This window comes from Callithrix jacchus, chromosome 5 (assembly GCF_049354715.1).
Source record: "Callithrix jacchus isolate 240 chromosome 5, calJac240_pri, whole genome shotgun sequence".
Classification (NCBI taxonomy): domain Eukaryota; kingdom Metazoa; phylum Chordata; class Mammalia; order Primates; family Cebidae; genus Callithrix; species Callithrix jacchus.
This window is the reverse complement of record NC_133506.1, coordinates 156,954,001-156,978,017: the sequence shown is the minus strand read 5'-3', so window position 1 is coordinate 156,978,017 and position 24,017 is coordinate 156,954,001. Positions and strand designations below refer to the sequence as shown.

Genomic DNA, 24,017 nt, shown 5'->3' with positions numbered 1-24,017 from the left:
CACCAGCACCGCCACCACCACCGCCGCCACCACCAGCACCACCACCACCGCCACCACCACCAGCACCACCAGCACCACCACCACCACCACCAGCACCACCACCACTGCCACCACCACCACCACAACAACAAAACAACAGCAATGCTTAAGCCACAGAGTTTCTTTCCTTATATTTGCAATAATCTCCTAATTGGTCTAAGTGATTTTTTTTAAATAGAAGGATCATATATTTATCAAAAATTCTATATGTGCTTCCAAATTTAAGCATTTTATTTCTTTTTTTTCGTTTGCACATCCACATCCACATCCACATACACATACACATACACACACATACACAAATTTAGAAACTAGAGGTCAGTTACAGGCCACAGGATCTGATTGTGGTGGGACAGATTGAAAATATTTTGCTGTTGGCCGGGTATAGTGGCTCAAGCCTATAATCCCAGCACTTTGGGAGGCCAAGGTGGGTGGATCACCAGGTCAAGAGATCGAGACCATCCTGGTCAACAAGGTGAAAACCTGTCTCTACTAAAAATACAAAAATTAGCTGGGCATGGTGGTGGGTGCCTGTAGTCCCAGCTACTCAGGAGGCTGAGGCAGGAGAATTGCTTGAACCCAGGAGGCGGAGGCTGCAATGAGCCAAGATCGTGCCATTGCACTCCAGTCTGGGTAACAACAGCGAAACTCCGTCTCAAAAAAAAAAAAAAGAAAATATTTTGCTGTTAAATAAGTTGTTTGTGTAACAGATTATTTTGCCTTTCTTTGTCTAATCTTATTAATGCTTATTTGTAAAATGTATTGCCCCTCCACACACGTTTCTTCTTGTTTTTCTTATGACAAATTATGCTTTTGTTGTAAACAAAACAAGTAGTGAGTCTTTAACATGATGAAATAAGTACAAGTGTTTCTGATGTAATAACATTTATGAATGTGCTCTTGTTTTTACATTTTATATGCATCTAAATACATTCCTTAAAAACTTCAAATTCTACAAACTATGTAAAATAATAGGGGTTAAGATAAATAAGGATTAGAGCAAGATTACTCAAAATATATTAAATCAGAGCACTAATAAAAACATTAATAAGCTAAAAAAATGTGACATTTAAATCCCCATGAATATTGGGGATTTAGTCATCAGAGTCTGTCATTATGGCATCTTAATCTTAGGGGCTAATATGTTAAGGTGTCCACTTTCCTTGTAGACACTTGATGAAACTCACTGGTTTATTGGCAGATGGTCTCCTAGCTTCCACTCTTGTATAATTCCTAATCAATCAGCAGTGAGAGTGATCTTTAAAAACAGAGATCAGATTAAGTCACTCTTACACAAAGCCCTTCTGTAACTTCCTATTATACTTAGAATAAATTTCAAAGTCTTTGCCCTGAATCCTTTGGCTACAGTCGAGTTCTGCAGACTCATCTCTTCCACTTTTTCCATTAGTCATTCTCCCACCAACTGGCCTTCTGTCATTCCTTACAATGCATCCTGTTCCTCTTACCTCAAAGTTTTTCTGGTTCCTTTAACATCAGGATCTTTTCTGCACCTTTTCACATAGCTAACATTTTATCATTTCTCATGTTTCAGAGAGACTAGCCCTGTTCATCTGACCTCATGTGGCTCTTCAGCACTTTTCCTCCTGCAAATTTCCCCCATCTCATCAAATCTCTTGACTATTTATATAATAGAAAACTTTTTATCTTTATCTTTTTTTTTTTTTTTTTTTTGATACAGAGTCTTGCTGTGTCTCCCAGGCTGGAGTGCAGTGGTGTGATCTCACCTGAAACCTCTACCTCCCGAGTTCAAGCAATTCTCCTGCCTCAGCCTCCCAAGTAGCTAGGACTACAGGTGCCCTCCACCACACATGATTAAATTTCTTTTTTTTTTTTTTTTTTAGTAGTGACAGGGTTTCACTATGTTGACCAGGCTGGTCTTGAACTCCTGACCTCGTGATCTGCCAACCTTGGTCTCCCAAAGTGCAGGGATAATTGGCATGAGCCACCGTTCCCAGCCTGTTTTATCTTTATACTTTCCTTATAGTGTACTTCTAAGTCCAAACATGTTCTTTGAGGAAAAACATTGGGGTCATATATATGAGACTAATTTTTTTTATTCTTTCCTGCACTTAAATAATTTTAGTAAGATATAAAATTAGAGCTTCTGTTTTTTCTTCCCTATTTTCAAAAGCAATACCTCTTTATTTTATTGCCTCCACATTTACTGTTAAGAGGTATGATATTAACCTGATTCTTTATATATTGAACTTCCCAAATCATACAAGCGTCTACTAAAGCAAAGCTAAGTTCATTTGAACTCAAAACAGTAAAGAAGAATGTCACCTTGACTAAATTTTACCATGTCACCAAAGGGGGTAGGGTATAGAGTTTTCCGGTCTGTGCTCAGTTGGTTTCAGGTTGATCTTTCAAGGTGGGAAAATGTTAGGATGAGGCAATTTTTGTGACCTAATAGTTTATGATTGTTGGATTTGGCAGAAAGCTACCTCTGAAGAGAGTCTTGATAGGTAACTTTACTTAGGGCAAAATATAATCTCAGCTAAAGAGACATGCAGAGATTTATTGATGTAAATAGTGATTACATGTAAATAGTGGTGATTGGTTTACAGTCTTTTCTGGGCAAAATTTTTAGGGAATAAACAGCTAATTAATGTTGACATTGCTATTCTTAATAAATTGCAAGGTTGCCGTCTCATAGGGGATATGCTCTTTTTCCTCCTCATTGAGGATATTTTCTGTCTGTAAGGGAGTTGTTCTTACGTATTCAGTGTGGCACTACGGATTCTTTCTGATGTCTTATGTATCTTTTCATAACTACGAAAGTTGTTGGTCATTACTAATCAAAGTAGTCCCTATATTCTATTATTTCATTTTCACTTTCTGCAACTACTCTTTTATAAATATTGGCCCTTGTATTTCTATTCTCTATTTCTATTAATGTTTATATTTGACATAGAGTTTCATGGCCAGTTCACTGGTTAATTCTAGCATTGTTCTACCAGCACCTGTGATCATTCCTTCTTCATTTTTTTTATTCCTAAGCTTATCTCCTATCCTTTTTTATAATTTTGTGGAGATTAATATGCATGTTTTAGTCTCTTGTTATCTGATACATTAATTCTACTTCTTCTATTCTAAGATACTCAAATTGTTTTCTAAGATGTCTTGACTTTTTCCCTCTGTGCTTCTATTCTCCTGTAAATGTCAGCAAATTACTAAAGTCTTGAGCCATTCTGAAGACCTTAGACAGTAAAAGTGAGAAACATGTTTCTGAGCCATGAGATATTCATGTGTTGATTTATACATTACAGTTGTATTTTCTCCAGCTGTCAAAAGTTTAGTAGTAAAATGCACAGAAAAGAAAAATAGATTAAAGAAAGTATTTTGCACAGATGGTTTGATAGCTTATTAGCTATTGACTGGAATTGCTAAAACAATTTTAGGCAAGTGGTCAAGATAATTTGACCCTATTTATTTAATCTAAAATGGCAGAGGAATAACTCAGACTATAATCATTAATTCACTGATTCACCAAAAAATTTTGAACGCTGATGCAGAACTGTTTAAGTCACAACTCTTGTATACACACCAGCAAGAAATGTTCTGAATGTAAAAGATTCACAGGGTTATAAAGTTGCATAAAAAGGGCCATATAACTGTGCCTCGAGAGGAAGAAACATCATCAGAGGCCATGATGCTTCAGAAAGGTTTTAAAACCCCACAGGAGTTGCTAAGTGCTCAAGGGAAGAAAAGGCACTGAGACTGTAAAGAGCAGTATAAGAGGCTTAGAGTTACAGTAGCCAAGTAGTTTAGTATTTTGGACAGTATAAAAGAAGCTTGCCTGGGACATACTTGGAAGCCAGATCATGGAGGGATCAGTATTCCATAATAAGTTTGTGTTTTACCTGTGAATGGTTATCAGCCTTTCAGAGACAATAAGTGAGAAAGTAATTTGATCAGATTTGCATCTTAGGAAGATTAGGCATGTGGCATTGTGGAGGATAAACAAGAAGCATGAAAGACTAAAATTAGTAAGATTATTTGGAAAGAGATTGCTGCAGCCTGTGTAAAAGATAACGAAGATACAAAGTACATCAACATTGTAGTGAGGGAATGCTACTGAGCAGTTGAAATCTGCCCAGTAAGACATAGAAATGATTGTTAATATTATTTAACTATAGTTAATTTATATTTAAATAGGCACATGTGACTAATGGCTACCATCTTGGACAGGAGAGTCCAGATGTTAAAGGAGATGTGGGGTCTGGCAACATAGATTTTATAAGCTATTTTAAAACATATGTGTGGTCTTCATGGAACGTTTTAAACAGCAAGTGATGGATAAGAATCGGGAGAGGGACCGATGAAGGAACACGCCACAAGAAGGGGTTATATCAATATTTCAGCTTTGGACAGAAGAAAAAGAGTCCATGGCAACTACTGAGAGAGGGTGATGTTGAGGTAGGAGGTGGCACATTAGGAAAGGGTGGCACAGAGCCCAAGGCAGGACCAGTTTCATTTCAGCAGGCCTGTCACTAGCGGCTACCGAAAACTCGTAGCATTGAGAAGAGCCAAATGTATTTGGCAACTGGAAGGACATGATTAAGAAAAATAAAATTTATTCCTGATGAGGATAAGCACCATGTTAGAGAGAATAAATGAGTAAGTGGAAGATGAGCTTAAAGTTTATAAAATCGAGAAAATCTGAGCTAGGACAGAGAGAATTACCAAAGATAATTACAATTAAAAATAATGAAAATTAAGTAGATTTGTGATGTGAGGAGAAGACGGTTTGCAGAAAGAGGCTTCAGGTATGAAACAGGGTGAAGGTTGGTGTTAAATATAGAGAAATGGGAATGGATGGAAGCTCAGACATCAAGATTAGCTGCTGGAAGGAGGAAATAACATGTTTTCCTTTGAATTCAGAGGAAAAAAGAGTAATGGATTGATGCATATTTTCTAAATCTCAGGGTAGAGTTTCAGACTTTGACTATTACGTATTATTTTTTTGAACATATGTTTTCTAAATCCCATGAGGTAAAAATCCAGCTAAAGAACATTTTTTGTTTTTGCCCTGCCTATACCATTTCCCTCAATATGTGTATTTTAAAAATGGGAATATACCCTCACAAAGAAGATGAGAAAAATAAAATTTAAAAGAAATTAAAATGGAGATAGAGTTTAGATTTTTAGGTGGCACTTGTTAAATCCAAGGGGCTTGAATTTTGAAAATAAGTATAATCTTGATTTTCATCTTTAAAATCCTAGGATAAAATGTCAAAATATTTTAGTAAAGTACTTTTGTTGTTGTTGAGTAATATAAACTGATCTTCATGGTTTACAGAAATGTCTCTAAAACTTTTCAAAGAAATTTAGTAGTTCATTGTGCTTTGACCACATCAAAACAAGAGAAAATGTTTTGTTAAATTTTGACTGGACTAAATACTAAATCATTTCAGTCAATATGCTATACGTTTTATGTAAAGCTTGCAGGTACTGAAACATATGTATTGTTTCTTGCCTAAGGAAATTAGGAAAGGGTCTGGAATTCAGAGTCATAGCAAAAATCAGAGCATTATGCTTTTATATGGAGTATATTATGTGAAAGATTATTGAGATCATACATACAACATCAAGAAAAAATTCGAATTGGATGGAGTGTGTATGCACTATTTGGGAAAACAGTATTTCACATTAGATTCCAGACAAAGTACAGATGCAACTTACATATGTGTGACAGTATCTTAATAACAAATAGGAATTGTTTCTTACTGTGTCATGGGGTCACACCTGTAAATATGTATCTTTGCACAGTCAACTAGGGAAGAAAAGAAAATGTTCTTTGGGGAAATTCATTTCCCCTTTAGTAATATATACTAAGAAATGGAGATCTCTATATATTAAATAATTCCTTTCCTTTGTGTTCTTTGGAATTCAAAATCACTGCTCTATCCACTGTACAACTAAACTTGTCCTTTAGGCACTATGCCTTCCGATTCATATAAATAACTAACATTTTTTGTTGTATATCTTTATGTTGCTTAGAAAACTGTAGTTTTCAGATTTTGTGACAATTTTGATTTCTTTTTGGATCAATGTCAAGTTGTAGCTGTCTCTACATTCTTCTATTTTTGTTTTTAATCCTCAACACACTGAGGGGAAATAAATTTTAGTTCATTTAAAAAGCCACATCTCAGAAGTTGAGTTTTTACCCCCCTAACTCCTCATCTCTTTTCCAAATCTTCTAAATATAATTTGACAGATCAGTCATTTCACTTCTGGTGTTATACAGGAGACATTGAAATGAAAGGATTCTTAAAATTCTGCAATCTCATGGAAGGAGAAATCATTTCCCCTCCAAAATTCATTCTAAAAGTGGAGGACCAGGAACAATCTTTTATTTTGACATTATAGATCAACATATTTGCAATACTTGGTCTCACGTTCTTTAACAGCCTTTCTATCAAGTAGCAATTCCATAGCTGATAAGTGTGTCAGCAAAAGACTCCATCAGCCTTATCAGCGCCTGCCACTTGCTATTGCATTCATATAGCACAGTTTAAAATGTTAAACTTGATTTTTTTGTCCTTCAGTTAGTACCCTTGCATCCCAAGTAATCAACAAGGACAAATCTATGTGCTGAAAAATTATATAATCTTTTATGCTAAGGTTTTAACCATCGAAGTCTGCCCATTTCTCTCTCTCTCTTTTTCTCTCCTCTGTCTGTGTGTGTGCATGTGTGTGTTTCTCCCTGTGTTTTAAGATTCAATTGTAAATATTTAAATTTTACTTATTTAAAGTATTACATTTTAAATGTACTTAAAATATGTATAGACTTCCTAAAATAAATTCTTACATTTTTTTCCAAATCAAAGAGACTGAAAGATATTAACTTTTATTCATAAAAGTTAATAAAATATCTTTCTCAGCACTAATGCTTTCATTCTTATCTTCTTGCCTGTTTTTTTGGTAAGTGTTGATTTCATTACTTTATGGATAAAGAAATAGATTACCTAATGCAAATATCTCATATGCCCTTCATCTCTTAGGTATAGTGTTGACTAAAATATATCTCTCTTTTTTATGTAGTGTCACTCTTTTTACAATGAACTTATGTGGTTCACATTTATAGCAGTTATCTGGATTAAATGAAATAGATACTAATAAGCTTAATTTATTTTTTTCTTCCCTTTTCCTCCAAGTTCTCCAGTAGCTTCTGTTTTGTCCACTAGTCCCTATTGTCATTGACATTCTGTACTTTGACAATGAGAAATAAAATGCTGTTCTCCACCTAATGTTTTATTTGGTAGCATTATTAACAAAATTAACTCAATAAAAACAAAATATTTTTTATTCTCTAGCATGATTCTTAATTGTGATTGAAGCATAATTCACATGCAGAACTAATGTGTGCGTGCATGTGTGTAAATGGTGTGTATTTTCATTTTAAACTGCATTTTGGGTGAGCTACATTCAAACACTGGTCTCAAGCTAAAAATATTATTGGTAGGAAAACTTAAATTCAACTCCAAAATAAAAGTTCATATATTTTTCCAAGAGTTATGGATAATAAAGAAGTGAGATTATAAAGAGTATGTGTAATGCTGAAAATGAATATAAATACCTGTCATTATCATTATGAAGCATTTAGGCATTAGTCTTGATAAAATTACAATGTGAAGGTCATGGCATTGATCCTACCCATTGTTACAGACTCTGCCCTGGGACTCAGAAAAAAGGTGCCGAGGAAGGGAGTGTCAGCCACCTTTCTCCAAGGTCAACATTGTAATGGCATCACTGATGCAGAAAATGGCATTGGGGTTCAGAGAATCACAAGGACATAGATAGAATCATAGTCACATTGATTTACTCAAGTTTTAGTGATATTGGAGGAATATTCAATTGTCCTTGTTATTCTATAATATAAATGCTATTCCTGTTGTTCTAGAGCGAGTTAAAGCATCCCCAAAATACTGAGGTTACAATCAGGCTTCGAGTAAGTCATTGGCATCTAAAACTAATCCATATGGAACACGCACTTTTCGCTCGGTCTGTGACGGTATCTTTCCAAAATGCTGTGTGTAACATGCCAGAGAGATACAAATGATAAAATAATAGTTTTTCTTATTAGTTCGTACACCTAGATATCTGAGAAATTATGATAAATTATCTGGATGTCAAAGGGTAAAACTTAATTCCTTGATAATTAAAATTATTAATAAATTGAGGTAATTTACAAATAATGTAAAATTTCCCAAAATGACAATATTATTAAATATAATCATGTTTGTTAATGTCATTCATGTTTAATCTATGGTTAAAACGTTATTCAAGTCAAATTAATTTGCTCATAAAATGATTAGGGTTAAAAAGATCAATTAAAAAGAATATGCATGTTTAAGTACTTAGAATACCCTAAGTATTTGAATTTCATTTTCATTTTGCAGAGCAAATATATGCAAATAAATATGTGAGTTCAATTTAAATAACATAGAAAAATAATTTAGATAATAAGTATGTATGAGGAACTAACAGCAATGAATAAATCATACTCAAGGAGTAATACTTTTTTCTATAAATCTCTATCACTAGGATGATACTAGATCAACATACTTTCCAGCACCTTTGTTAATTTATTGTAAGATGAGCTTTCATTTATCTGAATTAATTTTCTCATATTCAACTATGTTCTTACTCTAACTTTCAAATAATAAATTTTATAATAAATACATTCCTGCCTTGTGGTTTATTGTTATTTTATAAAGGCAGTAGAATGAAAACAATAGCATTTTTATGATAAATTATCTCTCCATTTAATCCTTTCCAATTATTCTTTTGGAAATTGAATTGCTGAGACTCATCTTGATGATTAATATTATCAGTATGCGTTTTTCCCCGTCAATGAACTTACGGAGAGAAAAAAAATACTATGTTCATTGGGCTCAGTATTTGACATTAATGTTGTTAATTTACATTAATTTTGATGTCAGTACGTATTAGCATTAAGTATAGGGGGCAGGCACAGTGGCTTATGCTCCTAATTCTGGCACTTTGGGAGGCCAAGGCAGATGGATCTCTCGAGCCCAGGAGTTCAAGATCAGCCTGGGCATCATGGCAAAACTCTGACTCTACCAAAAAAAAAAAGACAAATTAACAATATTTTGCAAATATAATGGTATTACATAATCTCAATAGCATTTTCACAATTAGCAAAATTGACAATGAATGATATATTTGAATATCCTTGGTCTAGTTTTGAGATCTCAAAAATATGGCCTCTGATTTTCAAAGTGATTGTCTGAAAAGTATATACAGTTATTATAAACTTTGTAAATAATTTCCAAAACTCTAAATGCATTCTCAGATAAAATTCACTTTTAGAATAACTTTTATAATAGTTTACCAAATGTTAACCTCTTTTCGTTTATCTTAGAAGAATTTGTTTCAATATAATTAATAGCTATTTAGCATTTCTATTGTTTAAGAAAAAACTTTAACACTTAATAGTTACTAATAATGGTATTGTTATTGATATCACTGTGAGATGGAAAAGAAGTATGATGCTTAACAATTTTAAAAGCAAATTAACATTAATCTTCGTGTTTTGTGTTTCTACTTTCAGAGACAAAGAAATAGCATGGCATGAAACATGGCTCAATTCTATTACAAAAGAAATGTTAATGCTCCCTATAGAGATCGCATTCCACTAAGGATAGTAAGAGCAGAATCCGAACTCTCACCATCAGAGAAAGCCTACTTGAATGCTGTGGAAAAGGGAGATTATGCCAGTGTCAAGAAATCGCTAGAGGAAGCTGAAATTTATTTTAAAATCAATATTAATTGCATTGATCCTCTCGGAAGAACTGCTCTCCTCATTGCCATTGAAAATGAGAACTTGGAGCTCATCGAACTACTCTTGAGCTTCAATGTGTATGTTGGAGATGCTCTGTTACATGCTATCAGAAAAGAAGTCGTCGGAGCTGTTGAGCTGTTGTTGAACCACAAAAAACCTAGTGGAGAAAAACAGGTACCTGCAAAAATTTATTTTATCTGCAGAAGGGTTTTTTGTTTGTTTGTTTTTACATTTGCAAATGCCCTGAAAAGTTAAGAAATATAAGATTCAAAATCTGAATTACGTTATAGCAGAAAACTACTCTTACGTAAACCCTTCATGTCCTATGATAGTTACATCCACTTGCATTTTCTGCCCTGGAGAATCATAAGTAATTGTGAGAGCTAAAGCAAAATTAAGTAACCTGAGTAGACTTCTCATAAATTGGAAACGTTTCCGTGTGATGCTCAACATAGCTTGCTTGTAACTTTATGTGTATGTGTGGGTGTTTTTCCTCTTGTCTTTCATTTTCTCACATTCTACACTATCAGACGGTGAATTTGTTTTGTTATTTTCTTATTTAACCTGCTTGCCTGTTCTGGGCTTCTGCAGCTTACTACAAAAGTGAGTTGTATCATCCAAATTTGATATTATCCTTTAACAAACTTTAGTAGATTATTTTAAATTGAGAGTTGAACGAAAAGGGTTACTATGAGAGCTGAACTCTGGATATAGACTTAACTATATCAAATTTACTAATGGTGCAAATGTGCCTATACCTTATGGTTATCAACAGAAAATAAACTAAAATGGCACACAATTATAAATACAATGCGGTTTTTTTTCTATCTCTCTGTCTCTTACCACTAAGGAAGTAGAGACATCATAGACTGGAATGAATAAGGAGTCTGTTTTTGTCTATCTGCATTCTTCCCTTTGTAACTGCCTTGTGTCTGAATTATCTATTTGATCCTTTTTCCTTTCACACTGAACTGGTCACTTCCTTGCATTGAGACTAATGGACTAATTGCAAAGACATTGCAGATTCTGCAGGGGTTCAAAAATCTGTCTTTTAAAGTAAAATCTTATAAAATGGATGTTATTTCAGCTCTAGCAAATTCTACCCTATTTGATAATATACACATCTCTGTCTCTGCAAATGCTAGACTGTTAGGAGGAGTGACATTCTTTTACAAGCAAGCTCTTCTTGCTTTCCTGAAGGATTTTTATCAGAATCTTGGCCATGATTGGGAAAATAACTTTATAGCAGAATGTCCCTGTCTGCCGGGAAAAGGCTATGTTTTTATGGTCCCTTTATATGTTTCACCCCCATTCACTCCTTTCCCTTACCTGAACTAAAACTTTGATAAAACAACACTCCATAGCAACAATACCTTTCTGCCTTTGCTTTGTGGGCATTTTGCTGTTTCTTTCATAAACAGTTATTTGTGGATTACTCTCATTATATTGGTAAATTTTTCCTGCTCTGAGGATGTGCTTGTTTCTTGTATCCTTTCAAATGTGAACTAACCTTAATTGGGATAGACAGGTAATGGTAATATCCAAAGACATATTTCATGTTATATCCCAGTCTTTCACCACTAAGGAGGTACAGAACACAGACAGGAATGACTGGGAGTGTTTTTAATCTGTGTAGGTTTAGGTGCTGCCACTTGAGTCTCCTTGTGATTCTGAAATTCTTTCCACAGCTGCACCTCTAACATATTTGCATTTTCTAATAGAAATGATATTATATGGTACACTCTCTTAATTTATGATCAGATAGGCAACCATAAGACAGATGTTTCAGCTATGATGCAAATCATTCAAGATTGCAGCAAGTCTATAGAATAAAACTGCCACTGAACATGTTTTTCATGTTTATTACTAAAGAACCTTCTTAGTTCTATTTTCTAGAGAACACTGGCCATAAATTTCAGTGTCTCTTTAGTCAATGACCTTTGTACTGACCAGAATAATTTTGTGTCTGGAGAAGATGTCTGGTATTATGAGAGTGTTTGTTGGAAGATGTTCAACTTCTGCACTAAACTCTAGCCTCATAAGTAGGTGTTGGCTCCTTAGAGGCATTTGATCTGGATCCTGATTATTAATAAAAGGCAGTAAAGGTTTGCAATCTGCCAGGAGTCTGAAATTTCCCAGGCTATGTGTTTCTGGAAGATTTCTCTTGTATCAGACTGCTAGCCAAGAATTCCTTTTCTATTTGTACATTCTAGAATTCCTCTTCAGTGAAAGCACTGAGAATAAACAAAAATTGTATTATTTTGTTTGAACTTTATAAATTTGAAAGAGTAATTTCAGTCTACTTCAGAATTCTTGGTATCTTGCACAATGAAAACAGAAGTTTTAGCAGCATCAAAATGGGCTGTATCAAATCCCATTAGAGCCTGGCTGTTTATTTGTGATTTTCTTAGGTAATTCATTTCCTAAGGAAGATCAACATCTTTTGGAATGACAGTTTCCATAAATCATTGTGTTATAAGTAGCAAATACATTCTTGATAGGTCTTTTTTTCTCTCCTAAGGAGTAATTCCTTAGATTATTATTGTGATCATTGAAAGCCATTTGTGTTTTATTTTAATTCACCTAATTTTCATACTCAGGGTATCTCCAAAGACTCTGGGACACGTTGTCATTCATTTTGTTGAGGTCATTGAAGCTGATTGATAAAGCCTGAAAACAATGATCCAACTGGACAAAATAAATGTAACATCCTAAAATGAATAAAGAAAGAGGTTCTAATTAAAAATTCCAAATCTGATTTTTAGAACACTTAGTAGTTTCTAAAAATGTGAGAAGTGTGTATTCAAAATAGACTCTTAGAAAGTTGTCACATATTAACTTATTTCTCTGGAAAAAAGATCCCATAAGACTTCCTCAGATCATGGGGGCTGTGAGATTTCAGATGAATTTGTCTACGCTTAAGGACATTCACTGGGGAACAATTTCCAAATGCCTGCTCTGCCAGGCCTTGTGCTGGGCATTGAGGAGGAAACATTTTCCTGTTCTCAAGAGTCTTAAGGTCCAAAGACGGAAAAGAAAAGTATCATGGGAAAATGAATAAAGGCTGTCAGAATTAAAAAGATGAAAAGAAAATGGATCCTCAGAAAATTATGAAGTCGAATCAGTTGGATTTGGCAAATACGAAAAGTTAATAGGTAGAGGGCAGAAGGGCTTGAAGAAAAAGGGGAAGAATGTCGAAGCGTTGATACCTTGAAAAAAACGAACACCATTAACTGAGATAAAGCCTATGAGAAAAGACTTATGGGACCAAATTGGACATATATACTTTTTTGATTTATTGGTTTTAGTATCTAGAGTTAATTAGAAATGTTGGATTTAAGAAAGGGATCTGGAATTGTTATGTAGATGGTAAAGAGGACACTGAAGCAAATAAAATCACTTTGTTTTCCTGCAGTTCTGACACTGATTTTTTTTTTCTTCTTGACCTTATACATGGTTTAAAGATTTGTGATTTTTAGTATATTAAATGATTTTCTTACTGCAGCACCTAATGAAAAGATCTAGGTCTTGCCAGACAAATAGATGGGCATAGATCATTAAATATTTTCTTCCATATTTACTGTAGACCTTCATAAATCAGGGTATTAAATTTTGTTTTGTTTTTTAATGAGAAGAGTAATAGCTTATTTCTTTCCCATAGGAGACAGCACAGAGAACATCTGGTTCTCTATGCTAAGGAGGAATCATTGCACTGATAGTCTCTGATGACTTTACTGAACTTGGCTTTAACCTTCTTAATACCTTATTTCTCTAGTGGGAATAACTGAGAATGACTCCTTAACCCTCCTTTCTGTCAATTGATTGGTAACTTGACTTTTAATTATCTTTAGCAGAGCTTAGATGTCTTCTAAGGCCAGATTTAATTTCAGTTTCAGCTGCTTCAGTAAATGTTTATCAGAAGCAGACAATGCTTTTCCATTTTTTTCGCTTAGACCCATGGTTGTCAATCTTTAGCAATATCACTGGAAGGGCTTGTTATAACACAGACTACTGGAACCTGCCTGCAGAGGTTCTGACACAGCAGGTCTGAAGTGAGGCCTTGGGATTTCTATTTCTAATGAGTACCCCAGGTGATGTTAATGCTGCCCGTCTAGCAACAGCACTTTGAGAACCACTGATCAGAGGATGTTGCAAGTTTTAGAAAACCTGCAGTTGTATATTTTATGCTAGATGTCTTGTACTATATTATGCTAACCTGGTTTCCAGGAAATTTTGATTTATTCCCTTAAATAGTAACTATTAAGCAGTATTTAAAGTATGACAGTTTCTCAATTTCAGTAACATCGTTTTTCTGTATTCCCACTTTGGAAAAAATGACTTTGCTATATATTATGCATTATAATTCAACAGCTACGATTCTAGAGTGTTTAGCTGAAGAAATTTTGGTTTTAAATTTCAACTAAAAATAATGCACAGTATTTTATAATTTGGAGGATTCTTGGAGATAAACCTGATCAATCACCTCATTTTAAAAAGGAAGGACAGGAAAGAGGACTCAATGGTGCAGGGGCCTGGCCTGACTGAAAGGACCTATAAATTAATAGCTAGCAACCAACCTTGATATAGTCTGAATAATAGTAATCATATAACAAACAGTGACAACAGTAATAATACTAGATGATATTCATTGGGTTTGTCACCATACCAGTAACTGTGGTTAGAATTTTACTTGCATTATCTCACTGAATCTTTGTATTATCCAATGAAGGTAGGTGCTATTGCTGTCTCCGCTTACAAATGGGGGAATCAAGGCATTGAAAGGCATAAGTGACAGAGTGACATGCCCCAGATGACAAAGCTAGGAAATACCAGTGCTGGAACCCAAGAGTTTCTGAAGATAGCCACTATGCGGTCTGCCTTTAGCCACGACATCAATTGGAATGGGTGTCATTTAAATCATTAATTACGTATTTTAATTTAGGAGATGACTTAGACAAATTTTAAGAAGTCTCTAGATGTGCACATTCAGACTGTCTGCATCTTGAATATTATAATACCTTTTATAATTTCATTGCCTAATAAATATTAACTGTCACCCCAGACAGCCCTTACCATAGCATTGCACTAAGAAATAACGGTCATTAGAAGCTGTAAAGTGCTGGGAAAGAGCACAGAGGGAAGTGAAGTGACAGAGATGCTGGCTTCCGGTCCAGTTCACCACTTGCTAATTGAACAAGTCTCTGAATCTCTCTGAGCCTTGGTTTTTTTCTTGGCTGTTAATCAGGCTTGCAGTCTGAATCTTACCTACCTCTCAAAGTCCAGTGATGTTCAAATTCTGTAAAAGTGTTTTGAAAAGGTAACATGTAATAATAGTATTGTGATTATTACTGTATTTTGCCATTATTTCTGTCTTCCTATTATAGTAATACTAATTAGTATACTTTCTATTATACTAATACTAATTATACAAATATACTAACATAAAATATGAAAAGATTTAGCATCAGCAATTTACCCTCTAGAGTTCAAGACCTTTTCTTTCATTTGAAAAATACCATCACTGTTGATATGACATGGCTCTGTGTCCCCAGTCAAATCTCATGTGGAATTTAATCCCCAATATTAGAGGTGGGGGCCGGTAGAAGGTGACTGGATGGATCATGAGGTGATTTCTAATGGCTTAGCACCATCTCCCTAGTGCTGTTCTGTGATAGCGTTCTCGCAAGATCTGGTTGTTTGAAAGTACGTAGCACCTCCCACTTCACTCTCTTTCTTTCTCCTGCTGCCATGTGAAGACATGCTTGCTTCCCCTTCACTCTTCTGCCATGATCATAAGTTTCCTGAGGCCTCCACAGCCACGCATCCTGTATAGCCTGTGGAACTGTGAGTCAATTAAACCTCTCTTCTTTATAAATTACCCAGTCTCAGGTAGTTCTTCATATCAATGTGAGAATGGACTAATAAATTGGAGACGGAAATCCCAATTCAGGGAGAGCAAAAGAGAATATAATTAAGCTTACCTATTTATTTCCACCTATATGAATATTGAAGATTTTTTTTTGACACATGTAGTTTCAGTAGATTTGTCAATACAACTGTGGCTTTAGAAACATTGCCTGTTATGTGATCAGAAAATCAAACAGTCTGAAGTAAGATATTGGTACTAGCATGTTAATGCAAATATATAACCCAAAACATACACCATAGAATAAAAATATAGAAGATTTTTTTAGTTGATATCAATACCAATAAATATATTCTTGTCTACAGGACATAGAAATATGCTCTTTACTGTAATCCCAACACTTTGGGAGGCCGAGGCAGGAGGCTCATGAGGCCAGGAGTTCAAGAAGTATGTTCTTTAGGCAAATCTCAATATTTTGGAATGAATCCATTTACTTTCTGCTTCAGGACTCAGTTACCCTGAAATAACTTCGCTTTTAACTCTTGCATTTGTTGGGTTTTCCACATCGCACTTTGGAGCAAGTCTACAGTCTCATGAACTTTATATGGCAATTATTAAATGATACCATATAGCAAGACAGTCTATAAACTCTAATTCATAGAGCCACCACCTAAAGAATGAAAACATTTTAACTTCTTTGTGGCTATCCCAACTGAAGTTACTTCTTTCTATTTGTTCTTATTATACCCTGTTTGAAGTCAAATCCTTGATATTGACAATAAATGAGCCTCAATGTAAGTGAGCCTAACCATTACTTAGGTAACATCAAAATTCAGAGAGAGAGAGAGAGAGAGAGAGAGCGCTAAAGAGAGCAAAAGAATAAGAGTTATAGTACAGTATTAAAGATGTTCATTTCTCCCCATAAAATACATATCCCATATTGAGACAGCTAGATGAATGATCAATTACCGTTTTTTAATATTGATTTAAGTTATCAATAGAAAAGTTGTTTACAATATTTTTTATTCTGCCATTAGGATTAAAAATCTGAAAATGATGCCCAAATTTGGTATTTTCAATGTAGTCAATATAAACAAGTATACTGAATGTCAAAAACATAAATTGAGTCTTATGATTCCACAGCAGGGAGTTGAAAAGCTGCTGTAGAGCATAGACTGTGTTTAGTCAGCTGGTAAATGGCAGTCATAAGAGACCTGGATAATTCTCTCCTGAAAAGAAGAATTCTTAAAAGATGGACCATGTTGCACTATTAGTATGATGAAGTGGTTTCAGCCACCTGGCTATTCTGACTTGTATTAATACGTCATTTAACCTCCTTAGTCTCATGGATTTTTATTCCACAATTGATATGGTTTTTGTCTTGAAGACCAGCAAATTATAGATAAATAATCCCTCTAAGCATATTCTGTTGCTTTTTCCTCTCAGCACAACATACTATAAAAGCAAATATATCTGGAACACACAGGAGTGAAAGGCATTGACCATTCTCAAAGAAAATCAGATAAAACAAAACAAATGAGCCTCAAGTGATAAAACAATTCTCTAGGTGTTTAGGGATTTTTATTCCACGACGAAATATAGGAATGGGACTCTTCTCTATATTTAGGTAAAGAAACTGAGTCATGTAGGTTCTTTAGGATAGAGGGAGTGAGAAATAATAGAGAGCTTAGAGAGGGAAATGTTTAGATATTAATCTTGTCTTATAATCTCAGAAAAAAATAGTCATTTGAGCCTTGACTTTCTGATAATGGATGCTGGGCGAATACCGAGGTGAGGGGTGAGCTGTGTAGCAAACGCCATGGCACACATTTACCTGTGCAACAAACCTGCGCATGTACCCCTGAACTTAAAGGCTGGAAATCAAAAACGAACAAATAAGTAGAATAAATAACTAAACAAAATCAAAACAAAAGAAAATAAGGGAATCACAGCTCCCACTTCTGAGGTTCTATTCCTACCATGGAAAGAACATGGTCAATAGAAAACTCTGATAGCATTTGAAAGTAATTATATTCTTACCCCCAAGCACTTTATATTAGTATATTTGATTAAATTAATAATTCATATGTGCATTGAAGAGGCTAAATATTCCTCAAAGCAAATACCCTGTGAAGTTTTAGTGTTAGTATAAAGACTGAGTTCACATTCAAATAAGAAGAAGACAAATGAATCTTTCATATGTGGGTTTTGTCGAAAAGCTTTTGTGGGGCCATTTTTATTAGATCCCTCTAATCCATTATTGATGTGATTAAATCAAAAGTTAATAGCATTATGTTTCAGTAAGCAGTAACTTAATTGAATTTCATCATTAACCATAATACTGAAATATTAATCATTTAGGAATAATCATAAGTCACATAAAAATGTAATTACTTGAATACATAAGGTGTTAATATAATTGGGAGTTATGAAAATATATGTTATGATTAGAACGCTCAGTAACTGTTTTCAACATGCCCTTTCTTTCTGCCTGCTATATTCACTTATTCTCTTATTAAAGGCAAAATGAGCAGTTTTCTGGAATTAGTATCAAAACACAAGCAAACAAGGATATAGGTAATGTAGAATTTTAAATGTTCTTTTTTCACGTAGAGCAAAAACGACACACACTGGGACTTATCAGAGGGTGGAGGGTGAGAGGAGGAACAAGATCAGGAAAAATAATCAATAGGTACTTGGCCTAATACCTGGGTAGTAAAATAATCTACACAATACCTGGGTAATAAAATAATCTACACAATACACCCCCATGACACAAGTTTACCTATGTAACAAACCTGCACTTGTACCCCAGAACTTAAAAGTTAAAAAAAAATAAAATAAATGTTCTTTTCAGGAATGAGTTCTTCAAGCCTCTAAGAAGAATGTTCTTATTTTCATTATCACAATTTATGCTTTATACGTTTATTTTTAATCGATTTCTAAGTATGTCAATGTTCCAAGTCACTATTGTTTGAGTCATTTATGAGATACGCTTGACAATAATTTTGTACTGCAAGCGTTGAGTATGTGAGCACTGACTTATAGAATACAGCTTTCTGAGGGAATGCTAAAACCCGCCCAGAAGGAGTGGGTAAGAGAAATTGATAGCTGTCAATTTATTTACCTGACGTTTAATCTCTTCCCTTAAAAAAGGTGATGATAGATAAGTACAGTAGGCTTAACTTTGCCCAATACTCATATCCTTAATTGCAACATCCCTTCTTGATTTCTGGAGTCTCTGAGGGAAGGTATATAGATTCATTTGACATGGAGATATAAGATTGATCACTAAGCAACACTAGCACCATTATATATAAACGTGAATTTTTGACACATTAATATCAGGATGAGTAAAGTATATAGTAGAAATAATTACACATTTATTTGGACTTTATATTTTTTATATTTCCCACTCTCCAATACATCAGAGAATTCTCAATTAGCAATATATTAAATAATTTTCTTCAAAACAATACATAATTTCAAAAAGCAAATAGGTTGAAGTAAATTGTAAATATATTTCAATATTGTAACCTAGGCATCTTGGGTCACAATAATAAAAATTACTAACAAAAGTTCAGTATTACAGTATATCAAGCATTCTCATAAGATCATTTCAGATTATCTTATTTAAACCTCAAAACTACCCTTGTGATAAGTTCTTTCATTATTGTCATTTTAAAAAGAGAGGTGGACTTCTCCCCAAAGCCACTCTAAGTAAGTAAGTACTTACACTGCCGTCTTTCTCCCTCCAGCAAGCACCATGTGGACACTACTAAGGAGTTGCAGAGTTCATTCTTGTTGACCCTAGTTGCAGCCTTCGAATCTTCATTGAAGACTTGTTTAAGCGGTCACTACTAAATAATAGGGGTTCAATAAGTGAGGAATAAATGCATGTGCATGAGTAGGGAATACAGAAAACATTTTCTTTGACTGCTTGGTATGTATTTTCACATTTACTTGGTAGATTCCTTCCACATATATTGAACTGTTATAAAGAAATTGAGGTTCAGAGAGGTTAACTTGCTCAAGTGATGTTTGAGTGTAGGTTTCTGTTTTCCTGTCTTTTATTCTTTTGCCAAATTGCCTGATTATTTTAACCCTGACATGTCTAGCAACTTAAGCTCTTTTGAACAGGCTTAGAAATAAAGCTTGGTCATCAAGCATAGAAAATTCTTTCCATGATTTCCATGCTCTTTTCCATGATAGAGCAAAAGTGTCCTGAAATTCCTTCAGCCAGAGGCCCCTGAGTGAATCTAAAGTGCATTAAAACTACTGATTTCACAAAACTGATTATCTGATTTTCTCATTTCCTCTTAGACTGTTGGAGGAAGAGACTGGCAGTAATAAGGGAGACACTGCTGGCACACTGAGAAATTTCTGGGAAGAGGGAGGCGAGAACAGCACATTCACAAGAGTGTAGGAGATTTAATGTCAAGCAATGCACATTTCAATATTACCCTGTTGGGCAGCCTGATGCCGCAAGTTGAGAGACTCTGGGAGGGGCTCGTTTCTAAACTAAAACCTGGCAGCTGAGACTCTGCAGAAATAGATCCCACCATCCACGCTGGAGGCAGTTATTTCACAGATAATGTGAACCCATTCTTAATATAAATTATAAAATGTGATACGGTATAAATTTTGAAACACTGATAAACGTCCCTCTTCTTTACTACTATTATAATCGTATCCCATACGCCTCCACTTACTCTTAGAATATTATGTTGAAAATGTTTTACTTTCCCCCACTTTGTGAGCTTCACAATACCAGAGAATATGTGCATATACACAAATATATTAATATATGTACCCACATGCAGACACACATGAATATGTATGTATCGTGCTGATATATCCATCTGCACTGGCATAGATCTGATTCAGAGTCAATCCTGCATTTCCCCTCCCTATCCTCTCTTTGACATTTGTTCATTGGGGTAGTCCTGTTACGCTTTGCTTGTTCATTCTTTCCCCAAATTCTCTTTAACATTTGTTTATTGGGGTGGTCCTCTTAAGTTTTGTTTGGACATATTTTCCTTCCCACTCTTAGGTAATAGATGTAGTAGCCTCAATTCAAAGTTTTATCTTTTCCTTTCCACATAGTAACTGTGTGTGTGAGAGAGAGAGGTATATGGGAAGTGAACAGAATCCAGTCAGAGGATTAGGGGGAAAGAGCATATGTCAAGCATGGAGTTACCAATTGCTGTTGTAGCTTTCCAGAAGTCCATGGTCCTGGTAAAGCCACTAGGCTTGATTTGAGGTGCCTGGACAGACAGTAATCTCTCACTTCTCCTTGGGAACACAGGTGCCCCCTAGTCCAATTTCAGTTGTCTACAAAGAAATCCTCCCCACAAATCCACCCTTATCTCAATTGTCTCCGTGGGACATATTCCTGAAGTAGATGAGAGACCTCTAAATGAGGGGTCCAAGCACTGTGAACTCTGGAATCTGTCATCAGTTGTATCTGGTACCTGCAAGAATTTCAACTTTCACATCCTGTTATCGATATAAGGAGCTCTCACCTCTTTAACAAATGTTGGTTTTCTTTTCTTCTTTTAAATATACCCAACAGAGTTTCTGATTTATGGCATGTGTTTAATAAATATTGGCTAAATTTAATAAGAAGGACTTGAGACTCCACAAACAGCTGCTGATGGTCTATTATTAATTTTTCTATTTCTTATGTTATAAAATGAATCTTACCAACCAAAACTTGTTTTTTATATCTGCTTTCTGTATTACACACATGCATGCACACACACACAGACACACACACTCATGCACACTTTACCTTCATAAAAAAAATAATGAAAAAATAAACTGCTTTTCCTAAAATCATAAATAGTTTCTAAAGTTTGGAGGAGATTCTAAAGGTTATCTGGCTCAACTGCAAATGCAGTGTCTATTATTCATGCTAAGCATTCGTGATATATTAATAGAATCACTCTCTTCTGTTCCTTCTTCAACTTCGCTATAGCTGAGCAGCAAGGGAACAACTCAAAAAGAGGAAAGAAATAGGAAAGTGAAGACAACCGTTTTAGTTAGCAAAGTTTCAATAAAGGATCGTGTATTTTCTCATTTCTTCTTTTTTGTTATAACTTTAAAATTTCCTTGGTTGCCTACTGTAATGAAAATCTCGTTAAAACATACTTACGAATGAGCCCCTGACCCCCTAATTAGCAATCAATTGCAGTTTTAGGGTAAATATATGTAGTTATGTTTAACATGCATCCTCACTTTTTCCTGTTTTCTATACAGTATTGGTTTCTCATTTGTATTCACATCTATTTTTTTGTGCGTGAGAGCAGGCTAATAGCACCTAATACCTAGCAAATAGCCATATCAAATTTTTTAAGACACAAAATTAAAATAATTCAACATCGATAAAAGAAAATATAGACAAGTACCACTGTGTTTCTGTGAAGATGGTGAAATGGCATTAAAAATAAACTATGTAGTGTTTGGGGGAAAGTGTAATAGATTGGCTATTAAACAGATAGTCCATTACAGAATATGATACACTCTTCACCCTGAATGGAATCAATAGGATATATCTTTATTATGCACACATATAACTATTAGTTCCATCAATAAAATGCTTAAACTTTAAAGTGTGTATTTGATAAATTCATGTTAAATGTTGCAAATTCATATTTGTCTTGCATACTTTATTCTAGAACATCTGAACTCATTAATCCTTTATCACCCGAAGAGCTTTTGATTCTTCTGAACTGACCTTAAATTACCAGGCTTAGGAAGGTATAGATCAAGCTTATTCCATTTGGTGATTTTAGGATAAATTTAATGCTTGGCTTGGTGGTAATGTGCATTAAATCACGGATTTCAGAAATACCTGTTTTGGATGAATTTTCTCTTTACTGTATCATGTTCTATTTAATCCCAACTTAGTCTGCCTGATTCTCTCCATCGAAAAGCAGAATCAGTGCCTAACCTTAAAATCAGAGAGAATTAAAGCGCGCTTAGACATCCCTTAGTGTGACGTCACCACACGTTCCCCGGAAAGTAACTCCAGGAGTCATCACCTTTTACAGGAGGAGAAAAGTGAAGCGTCGAGAAGTTGAGGAAATTTCCCACGGACTACTGAGATTTTTACTCCTTGAGTCAAGCCTGAAATTCAGTCATATTTATCATATAAATATTCAGTCCTACTTGTCATATTTATTACTTTAGCCACAATCGTAAAGACTTTACAGAACAAGAAAAAATATAAATCAAACTAAATATTTTGAAGTTTGTGACCTCAGAGGAAATATTTCATGGTTGAAAAGGATCAGGTTTGGAATCTAGAAAAATATTGGTTCAAATTCTAGCTCCACGACTGACTACGTGTGTAACCTATTTAATCTGAAACCGAAAATGGCTGTATTCCACAATTATTGTGAGAATTAGACATTAGAGAAAATTCATGTAAAGTGCCTAGTATGTTTACAGTTGGTTTAATGTTATTGTCATGTTTATTAATTTCAGAATGAAGTGTGCCAGTTTGATCTATGTCTAAAGATTCGCATTTGTGTCACGCTTTCAGGTTGTTAGGATCCCGTTTCAAATATGCTGATGTAGAATACAAGAGACAAACCTTTGCATTCTGGTGATGAAATCTCTGAGTAAAGATTTCTAGATACCGGCATAGTGGTTAGGAGAGTGTGAGTGAATCTACGAGAGGTTCCACGGAGCCAGGAAGCTTAACCACGAGCTCAGAGTTGTCTAAAAGTCAGGTAAAAGGAAATTCACCAGGATTATAAGACCCAGAAAAGTTTAAATAAATGTAACCTAAACATATAAATCACCAGTCAAAATGTAGCCTTTCTCTTAATAGAGAAAGAGAAGGGAAAAGTAATGATAAAGGAAAATAATCAGAGATAACCCCATAGAATAATATACAGGTTTCCTTAGAGATATTTTAGGAAGCGTATTTTCACAAAAGGCAGAGCATCGAAATTCAGTGTTGTCAATGTAAGTGTGGGATCCCTGTTCACCTATTGTCCTATCTTTTTTTAATAAATTAGGGAAAGCAGATCGGGTTTTTTTGACCACACTTAAGGAAAAGACTGCCACCTTGTGAATACTTGAGGCTTTTGAAAATACATGTATTAGTTTCAAATATCTGGCATAAACTTAAAAGTAATAATCAAATTTTCAAAATTATTTTTCTTTAGTTTTCAATGGATTATAGTTTTTTTTACTGTGCAATACTAGCAGACGTTTTGTTAAAACGCTATCAATAAAATTACAAGTTTCCATGAAATTCTTCACAAT

General features: G+C 34.6%; 1 protein-coding gene across 3 annotated transcripts in view; it reads left to right on the top strand.

The window, feature by feature from the left end:
- The window catches only part of TRPC4 (transient receptor potential cation channel subfamily C member 4), a 198,236-nt gene that overhangs the window by 42,725 nt on the left and 131,494 nt on the right, over positions 1-24,017 (top strand). For all 3 annotated transcript variants that reach the window (XM_002748983.7, XM_035302519.3, XM_078375323.1), the window contains exon 2: positions 9,641-10,045. In XM_002748983.7, the coding sequence (XP_002749029.2) occupies positions 9,668-10,045 (378 nt within the window). In that variant the 5' untranslated portion in view covers positions 9,641-9,667. The remainder of the gene's footprint in view (positions 1-9,640; positions 10,046-24,017) is intronic.